Source organism: Copadichromis virginalis, linkage group LG20 (assembly GCF_057382275.1).
Source record: "Copadichromis virginalis isolate Kocher_CV1m ecotype Utaka linkage group LG20, C_Virginalis_male_GT1.1, whole genome shotgun sequence".
NCBI lineage: Eukaryota > Metazoa > Chordata > Actinopteri > Cichliformes > Cichlidae > Copadichromis > Copadichromis virginalis.
The window spans coordinates 10,854,279-10,864,194 of record NC_140637.1 but is presented as its reverse complement, the minus strand read 5'-3'; the positions used below and the strand labels follow the sequence as shown (position 1 = coordinate 10,864,194).

At 38.5% G+C, this 9,916-nt stretch overlaps 1 protein-coding gene and 1 long non-coding RNA gene across 2 annotated transcripts; one reads left to right on the top strand and one right to left on the bottom strand.

Moving 5' to 3' along the window:
* Window positions 1-334: 334 nt before the first annotated feature.
* Window positions 335-9,896, top strand: LOC146684369 (putative pleckstrin homology domain-containing family N member 1). The gene is made up of 11 exons (XM_085443773.1): window positions 335-429; window positions 2,538-2,643; window positions 3,223-3,369; window positions 3,626-3,712; window positions 4,755-4,842; window positions 4,934-5,070; window positions 5,160-5,306; window positions 7,346-7,432; window positions 7,872-7,947; window positions 8,059-8,135; window positions 9,371-9,896. The coding sequence occupies exons 1-11, from the start codon at window positions 335-337 to the stop codon at window positions 9,500-9,502; spliced, it is 1,179 nt and encodes a 392-aa protein (XP_085299899.1). The 3' UTR covers window positions 9,503-9,896.
* LOC146684370 (uncharacterized) lies at window positions 349-7,086 on the bottom strand. Its single transcript, XR_014917137.1, has 3 exons — window positions 6,840-7,086; window positions 5,209-5,274; window positions 349-413 (listed from the first exon to the last, which is right to left on the bottom strand). It is a non-coding gene; the product is annotated as an uncharacterized LOC146684370 (long non-coding RNA).
* Window positions 9,897-9,916: the final 20 nt, after the last annotated feature.

Genomic DNA, 9,916 nt, shown 5'->3' with positions numbered 1-9,916 from the left:
GAAGGAAGGAACAACTACTACGCTGCAATTCAACAAAAACCTGCCACTTTTGTCTTCAATTCCTCTTCAAAAGCTTTTTGTTTTCAGGGCTCTGTGGAAATACACACTGAATGCTGGCAAAAAGGGGGAACTAGAGCTTAGCAGCACACCGCCTCCTCATCCCCTGCTCCTGTGCACAATATCCTCTTCTAAACCCACCCCCCCATTTTTTTGCTATCTCTTTGGTTTTAATGAGGCACGCACAAACTGTTTGGATGATTGTCTAGACAGATGGTGCTCAGTGTGTGGAACAGAAGCTGAGACGAGGTAAAGAGGGACAGACTCCTTCTCCGTCATGGGATGCTGCAGTGTGACCCAGAGGCATACTGGAGTGGACGAGGTGGGCCCTGATGAGATTGAGCTCCTGGAACTCTCTGGAGACAATTTAGGGTAAGACACAAATGCAAGATTAGTGTTTGAAGCTAGGAGCTGTTCAAAAAATAAAACAAACAATTTTATTTCACTGTATTTTGATCCTGCAACAAAAAGTTAACTATATAAATATATATATAAATATATAAATAACAGTTAACAGAACGGCAACGTGTGACTTTCACTCAGTATTTTTTTGAGTGTATCTCTAAAGTCACTTTAAATGTGGTTTTTCTGTGTTTTGGAGGAAGCGGTGGCAGGCTGTAAAGTGAAAAGAGAGCTGCTTCTCTTTCAACACATGCGGTTTTCTGTGGCATTTCATTCTTGACATTTTTAAGGTGATAATGTAAAACGCAAGCATAATCCTTTTCAGCACTGCAGCATATTCAGTGTTATCATGTACAGGATATACCACACACACTACATGCTTGGCTTTACAGTAACAGGATGTGTTGTCACACAGAGCACTTTAAACTTTAAAACTAGATTTAAATCCAACAAGAAAAAGAAAACAAAAACTGCAGAACAACCAATGACACGCGTTCGATTTCTGCCCATCAGCACCTCATGGAGACACAAGACAGGAGAGCTAATTGGCTCCTATTTACTCAACATGAACTTGGGTGCTCAGTGATGCTGCACTGATGTGATTAGCAGATTACTATAAGACAATGGTTGAAGCATGGAGGGGTTTAATACAGAGTAAGGGCGGGACAAATCCCCTCTCATTCAAAGGCTGGGGGATTAGCAGAAGCTAATCACTGCAGGAGCTTCTGCTCCTTATGTGTAGCTCTTTAATTATAACTGCTTATCAGGCAAGCCACTTATGTTTGTATTTCATAACACACACAAAAGTGTGTGTTTCAAAGATGTCTTAGAATGTGCGCTTGCTAGCTACTGACTGGCTCAGTATACTGATGCTGACCTTGTTTATATACAAGAAAATAATGCAATTTCAGGAGAACCGGCTTAACTAGTGCCGTCACTAGTATGATAATAACAAAAACAGCTATAACGTTTAATCACCAGATGAGTTAGATCAGTAAATATCTAACAGTAATAACAACTTCAAGTCAGTTTATTATTAAACTTGACTTTATTTCCCCAGCCATGATTGTTTTTGTGTTGTTTCAGAGTTTCAGGTTTATTTACAGGGCTTCTTGAATGCACTCAGTAATTATATTACACAATCATAATATAAAATGTGAAGTTGAACTGTGTGTGAAGTCATTGTTGTGTTCACGAAACCTGTTTAAACTTTGTGTTATGGCATGTCATCCTGCTGGAAACAGCCTTTAGAAGGTGTCTATACTGTGGCCATACCAGGCCAGCATTATGTGGTTATATGTTATATATGGTTATACCACCTGCCTCAGTCATTTGATATCTTTCTCAGAAAATGAGTTTTGATTGATTGACGGTTTTCAAGCATGTGGTCATATATACAAAATAGAACTAAATAGAGCATATACATGAAGAAAAATAAAGTCCTCTAGTGCTCAAAAATGAGCAGGAGGAACCAACACTTATGAACTCCGACCCTATCACACATTTATAGCTCAGTCATATAGTTAGCTAGTTCCTGGGTAGGTTTAATACATTATATAACAACATTATGTAAAACATACAAAAATATCTATACTGAAAACACCTCTTGTAGCTTAATGCTCCCCCTCAATCAATCTATCAAACATATATTTATACATTGATTTAAATTTCTGGCAATGTGGACAATGCTTGTGCTTAGCCATTTTACAATGTTCTTAAAAACTATTGTATATTTCAATTACAAGGACCTATTATTATTTTCCTACAAATACAAGTAGTCAGCCTGCTCTAAGAGAGAGGATAACCCTCTTATGGCCATAACAGGCACAAATTGTTCAATTGTTTCATGGCCCAGTATTAGATAAATTAGAATTATTTTAAAATGTGAATGGTCCAAAGTCAAAATTTAACTTACTTCTCAAACAATAATATGAAATCATATCTACTTCCTTTCAGCTCTGCATGACTATACTCAAAAATCGACCATTTTGGCATGTATGCTAATTGTCAGTACAGTTATGACTAATGCATTAAAGTGTTTGTACCTTCACTGAGCAAGAGTGCGTGTTTGTTTTCAGTGTGTGGAGCCTGGGAGAAACCAGACTTCAGCTGTCTGTGAGGAACAGCAGAGACGAGCAGCCCCAGCCACCACGCAGACCTTCAATACCACACCTGGAACAAGAGGTTGCTATGTGTGTGTGCTGTGTACTTGACAAATAAACATCTTGACACTTTGATCGTGCACTTTTCAAGGTCAGAGCATGCTGTGTGGTTGAGTCTGAATTAACACTTGTAGTGCTCAGCCGGGGTGAGACGAGACCTCGTGCGCTGTAGGAATTTCCAATGCAACGGTGACATATTCTGCATTCCCCTTTGGTGTGATTCAAACTTTACAGGAAATATACAAGAGAGGAAACATTGCCAGACACAGCTTTGTTCTCAGACTTGATTCAACTCTTACACTTTACCTCTGTATTTGTTCCCTAAACACACAAAGTTTGCCTAAAGACAGTGATTCAAGCCTTGCAATGGTGAAATACATTCAGGTTTGCTGTGTAATGCATGTGTTAATACTGACTATAAATAAATACAGTGATACGAGATAGTGGGAAGGGGGAAATGGCCACCCACTAGAAATTTTTTTTTAATTCTCTCTATTTAAGAGAAAACCTTGCATCTTTTAACACTGCTGTCAAAGACAGACAAAAATAAGACACATGAAATGAGCCACAGACATGGGGTGATATATTTTTGTGTCTCTAGGTGGTGCTGTGGGGAAAGAGCAGAGATGAGCTCCACCAAAGGATATACTCCCAACAGCCAATCAGGGGCTGGGAGGGCCAAGCTGCCCACATGTATGGAGAGATCATCCACTCCTCACTGGTGTCTCTCTACATCAGCTACACACAGGTAATATGGTAACACACAAAAGGAGTGAGAAATTTAATGTGTGAGACAGTCCTTGGATTTAGACTAAACTAAAATGAGCAACAAAATAAAATGAAAAAAACTGCTGCAATAAGAAAAATCACATTTAAATTAGTTTAATTAGTTATAAATTAGTTAAATATCATAAACAAGTCACTTAGCACCCACACATGTGTTTATGTGGCCCTTTTAAAAAAGCAGTGAAAATGATTAAATCCTGTGAATTGTGCCTCTGCAGGAAACCCAAGAACACTTCCTGGTTTTGTTCTCTTTCCACCTACTCATCCTTTCTCTGGACCACTCTCGGCAAGACTTTGTTTATGAGGTATTCTTTATACTTTTTAAGACGTGTGGTTAGAAATGCTATGTTAGCAGACGATCACTGGAAAACTGAAGTAAACATATTTTTTCACAGAAGTGAAAACCTTTATTGGATTAGTGTAGTGTAACATAAAACTAAAAGTGGGTGTTAATAATAAAGCTGCGGGGGGTTGGAAATTAAATCACGGGCTGTCATTTGTGCCCTGCAGAAAACAGCTACAACAGAGCATTTTTAACTCATTCTATGAGGACCCCAAGCCAAACTGGTCGACATAAACAACAAACCTTTTAAACATGATATCAGCTTAAAAGTGTGATCATACACTACATGCATGTGTATTTAAATTCTAGTGGGGGTTGTTCCTTATGAGGGGGTCGTTGACCCAGTACTAGCCTTTTACGTCATCACATGAACCAAGGTTTGGGAAAAGGCATGGGACATTACCACTGCTGAAGCCACTGTGAAACCTTACCCCTCCCAGGCTACTGAGGTCACCTAATGGAAGGCTCTTTAGATCCTTGTGTTGTACATGCACATGCCTTTTTTCACACATTGGCTTTATTAATAATGAAAAATTAATTCATTAACTTATTAAATTGTCTCTTGTGATCAGAAAACTGTATACTGTAACTTTAGACCCTAGTCATAATACCCTGCATCAAGCTGCATTCAAACAGGTTAGAATTTTACTTCCAAGTTGCAAAAGGTGAAAATAGAATGATTTAAGTTTTTATTTCCAGCTATGGGTCAAACCCCAAATATACTGTCAAACGTCTATAATGCAGCTATTCAGATCCACTGTGCCTGCCGCCTTCCCAAACACCTTTCACTTTTTTTTGATGAAAATCTCCAAACTTTGTAGGGTGAATTATGTTTTGAAAGTGTAGAAACACAATAAATCTGCAGGAACTTTTAGGGATCAATGTCCTAAATTCTTAAATGTTGGGTTTTTGTTGTCAGGCAATTTCTGCACTGCAATCTTAATACAGGAATCTAATCGTCGGTGTTATTCATTTCTTTAAGTTTGTCTTCGTTTATCTTGCAGGGCATTCTTCCCCTTTCTGGACTTTCCTTCCAAGTTGTCTCTCTGGACTTGGACGCGTCACATTCGCCACACATGTTTGAAATCAGCAGTGAGTCCGTGGAAATTACAGAGTTCCACTAAGACGTGCAAAGCAGTGTGAAAAACTAAGCATGGTTTATGCTGTTCCCTCTTCTATCCAGGTCCAGTGATGGACTCCAAGGTGTTCACGTGTGCCAGTGCGGCAGACCTACAGAAATGGATGCAGCACGCAGAAGACAGGAGATACAAGGCCATGATCCAACCCATGAGTCCCTCCCACTGCGCTCTCTCCTATCTAGTACTGACTAACTGTTGCACTGCATCTGGTTACCAAAGTATTGTAGTTACATGTCAGTAAAATACACTGTGCACATATTTCTCTTCTAGTTACCGTGTGATGAGAACTGGAAAAGAGAAGAACTGAAAAAATACTTACTACAAGCTCCAATATGGCAATGGGAGGGCTCGCCCATACAGCACATGGGTCAGCCGAGCTACGTATCTATTGTCCACATCATCAACACACAGAGACAGGTAGTAAATACTCTTCAACGTCCTCTGAAAGTTTTCTGTAACATATTTTTAAAACATTTTTTGTGTGTTGACATATTAAACTAAAGATGATCAACTGTTTGGCGGGCACAAAAATCACCAAAATTAGACGGTAGGCAATTTCCATTTAGATCATTAAATAGAAACTTGACTTCTTTTTTAAATCCTAATAAAAATTATCTTGTTTTATTAGAATTATAAAATAGTCTTTGGGGAAATGATGAAGCCATCATAGGGAACCAAAAAAATTGCTTGCAAATTAATAATAAGACTGCTCTGAGTTCTCATTCACGGTAAAAAAGGATTGGGTAACTATGACATTAACATTGTGCAACTAACTTATGACAAACCACAACTGGAAAGTCTTGTTAAAATCATGTTCATTGCATTCATATATTGTATGAATGCAATGAACATGATGTATACATGCTGTCTTTCAGCATGGAAAGACATTTTCTTCTGACTTCTTAAAGGCCTCAGAAAAGTGTAAAGACCCTATTTTCAGTACTCTTTCCTTCTACATTTACCACATGATGCAAGTTGAACCATAATTGACAAGAGCACATATTTCCCCTCAGCTCCTAAGAAAAAGGATGTGCAACCTTGTTCTCTATCACCATGTAGCAGTTTTCACTCTTTTCAGCTATGAGTTCTCATAAATATACATTGATACGTGTGTAATTCGATCTTCCAACAACTTAATGCAATCTCATAAACTTAGAATTAATCCAATTAAAAATACAGTCCTCCCACCATCTTGAATACAGTTGTTGAGATAGACATCGCTATTCCGCATAACTGCGTTTTATATATGACTAGAGACCAGCCACCTGCATAGGACATGTTAAAACTCATAGGCATACGAATGCAGACTCACCATATGACAGATCATAGCTGTGTTTTATCATAAAGAATGTGACCGGCGTCTGGATAAAACGTCATTCTCTACATCATCAAATCAAGCATCATCTCTTGAACCAAAATATGGGTGTTTTAACACACAAAAACTTAAATATGCTTATTTATTCATGATATTTTCTCAATTATTTATTTCCAGCAGATTAGACATATGACCCTGCCCTCCAGACAGCTGCCAACAGGCCGGCTAAACAACAACAACAACAGCTGGTTATAAGCTAACATTATGTCAGCTAATGTTAGGGTGGAGTGTTCTAAAAACAAACAAAAAGAAAAAACACAGTTTTCTTCAGATAAACAGGTTGATATACATTCTCATTCACATCATATGAGAGTTTATTCACAAGTGTCCGAGTTAGATCTACTTCAAAAAAGTATCTCGAAAGCCAGCTAACAGCTGCTAACTGTGGCTAACAGAAGCTAAACAGTAGGTAGCAGAGACTAACATCAGCTAACAGCAACTAACATAGATTAATCCCAGATAACAGAGACTAACAGCCACTAACAGTGGCTATCAGCAGCATAAACAGCAGGTAACATAGACAGAGATAACCCCAGATCACAGAGGCTTACAGCGGCAAAAACAGCTGCACTTACTGACAGAGAAGTTCAGGGTATCTTCAACAAGTCACTTCTCTGTCCCTGTCATGGGCAGAAGTGAGATTCAGATTAGTGTTGTTCTTTGTTCAGATTATCTCAAATGAACATGGGCAAGAATTTCCATAAAGCTGCTCAATGCACAAAAAGTCTTTTCAAAAGACAACAAAAGCGGATAAAAATCCTAGAAAAAATTAATGTGATCGTCCTTTAAATTGGAAATATAACACGGTATATGTCTGTGAAGGTTCTCAGTCATCCAGGTCATGGTAGTCAAAGGAGCTTGCAAAGAAAAATGTCTGGACTTCTTTAGGTTTAAATCTGGGACTCTCCACCAGTTGACTTTAGAACTGAAGAAGCTTCTCGGATGAGAGGTGAAACGTCTTCAAGCAACTTAAAGAAGTCCAGATGCTTTTCTTTGCAAGCTCCTTTGATAACACGGTATAACAGGAAATGTGAGTATGCTCACATACAGTAACCAAGGCATGCTGGCTTTGTTCTTTTAGGGTCTCCAAGAAAGACTGATGGTTCTCTTCCCTCAAGACATCGTGCTTCTATCTGTTGACAACAAGCGCCTGACTATAAGATATGAGGTACTGCAAAATTACTCTGTGGGAAAAATCCATAATAACACCTTTTCTGCTGCTGTGACAGCAAAACTTCCCAGTGTCCCAGTAATTATGACATGTTCCTTGTTATTTTGGTAGGTAACATGGTAGTTCAAACTTTCTGCCTTCATCATTCAGTATCTTTGTAGTAGAAAATTATTTCCAAAATGATGAACTAACTATTCTTTCTTCATTTTCGCTCGTATTTATATATACACTGTTAGAGAAGTGGATGCTCAGGCTTCAGACTGCTCTACATGTTTAGTTTCTGGCTGAGCTTTTAGACTTTCGACTGCGTATGATGTGAGAGGAGATGTTGTTTATATGGTTATCTGTCTTTAAGGACAGAAGCCCAGCTCACCTGTTGTTAAAACCTTTAAAGCAGCATCTAGAAAACAACTTGTCTTTTCTGTCATTCTAACAGGGAAGGTTGCCCCGACAAAGTGTCAAAGCAGTTGAGAGGTCAGCCTTGCCTGGACGGCTGGAGTTTGAACTGATAGGTACACTCTACACACGTGGTATCTTTGTATTTTTAGTTAAATGCAGCGTTGGAAGGGCAAAAATAAATATGTGATTCATTTCATATAATCACTGTTTTTGTTTGGATTTAGGTGAACTGGTGGAGCCGCTGCAGGTCTCTTGTACCTGCATGGAGGATTATCAGAACTGGATTTTTCAGTTACAACAGGTTAGACATGATTGTATGATTATACATGTTTACTGAACATTAAAGAATAATGTATGGGCTGTAACAGTGAAAGAGGCTAAACAGGTCAGGAGAGATGAGGGAGTCACAGGGAAGGTGATCGTTTGCAGCCAGATTGTGTAGGTTTAATTTTAAACATTATTATGTGCTTTTTATTTAAATGAGTGAAAAATAAAGAAATTTTAAAAATACTTTTCTGCAAATTAATTTAAAAAACTGCCATGTAACACTTTATCAGCCAGCAATACTCATTCACCGGACACTTCATTGGGTACACCTTGCTAGTTCTTCATGGCATAAATTCAACAGAGTGATGGAAACATTCGTCGGAGATTTTGTTCCATGTTAACATTATAGCATCACACATTTGCACAACTGTGGACAATAGAAGGCACAACTTGTGAAATGTAGCCTCGTTTTTCTTTTCTTAGTCGACACGAGTGGCACCTGTTGCGGTCTTCTGCTGCTGCTTTCAGAGATGGTCTTCTGCATACATCGGTTGTAACTAGTGGTTATTTCCATGCTTGAAGCAGTCTGGCCGGTCTGCGCTGGCCTTTGGCATCAAAGACATTTTCTCCTTCTAGGATCATTCTCTATAATCCCTCGAGATGGTTATAATGGAAAATCCAGTTTAAATCACCTTTATTCCCCATTCTGATGTTTAGTTTGCAAGTCATCTTGAACATGTCCACATGCCTAAAGGTGATTTGCTGATTAGATATGTGTGTTAACAAGCAGTTGAACATGTATATCTAATGAAGTGACCAACAAAGAGTTTTTTTGGCCTAAATGGTTTGCCAAGAGCAGGAGGACATAAACATTCAAGAAAATTGTGGCATTAAACGGTACGTTTCCTTAGCAGTTGTAAAGTAGCTGCATAATAAAATACTTTCTAGAAGAAAACTTTCTATGAACTGACCGATCACATTTCTGCATAGTTTAGGCTTATGTGTGGTAGTCACTTGTTTTAGTTTGGTATGAAAATCAACTTGTATGAACTTGTTTGAGATTAAAAGCACATTCATGCAGCTATATTCAGCAACTCTGAAAGCAGAAGATATAAAAAATGTTTATTTGGACACTCCTTAAGCACAGGCTTTTTAAAGTCCGTTGTTTTTCTAGATGCAAGAAAAACTGCTTGTCATGCAGAACATGACGTGTGGTGCTTTAACCGTGCGGCATATTTGCATAAACAAGATTTTCTTTTTAATTTGCAGCCAGACAGAAGCAACCATGTTACTGTGAGTCAACCGCCACCTCCGATAATGCCAAAGCTGCAGAGGAACAGGAAGGAGTCCCAGGAACCAATGCTAGCAGCCGACCCATATCACATCAATGGACGCGGCTGATTCCTCAGACGGGAGGAAGAGCCTCAAACGTCACAGTAATCATAAATTTGAAACATGTAGATAATTTGTACATATGTCTCGTATGTGCCACAACATGGAGGCAGAGCAGTGAAGACTTCTCGTTCTAATCTTTGATATATTTGGTTGATTTTGTCACTGTGAACAGACAGAACACAGCACTTAAAGCCAGTATTCATGTTCGAGCGTAAACTAGTCCTTGACCCAGTTTCAGAGCAGATCAGACCTGAAGAAATGTTAGATGTAGAAACTGTAGAGTCTCAAAAATAGCTTAAACTTAGGGGTGAATAAACTGTAAATACCTGTATGTAGCTTTGTTTTACCTTTTCAAAATAAACTATTTAAAAAAGTTTAATTCCAAACAACATATTGTAAGGATCTGTTTATTTCAGAGGC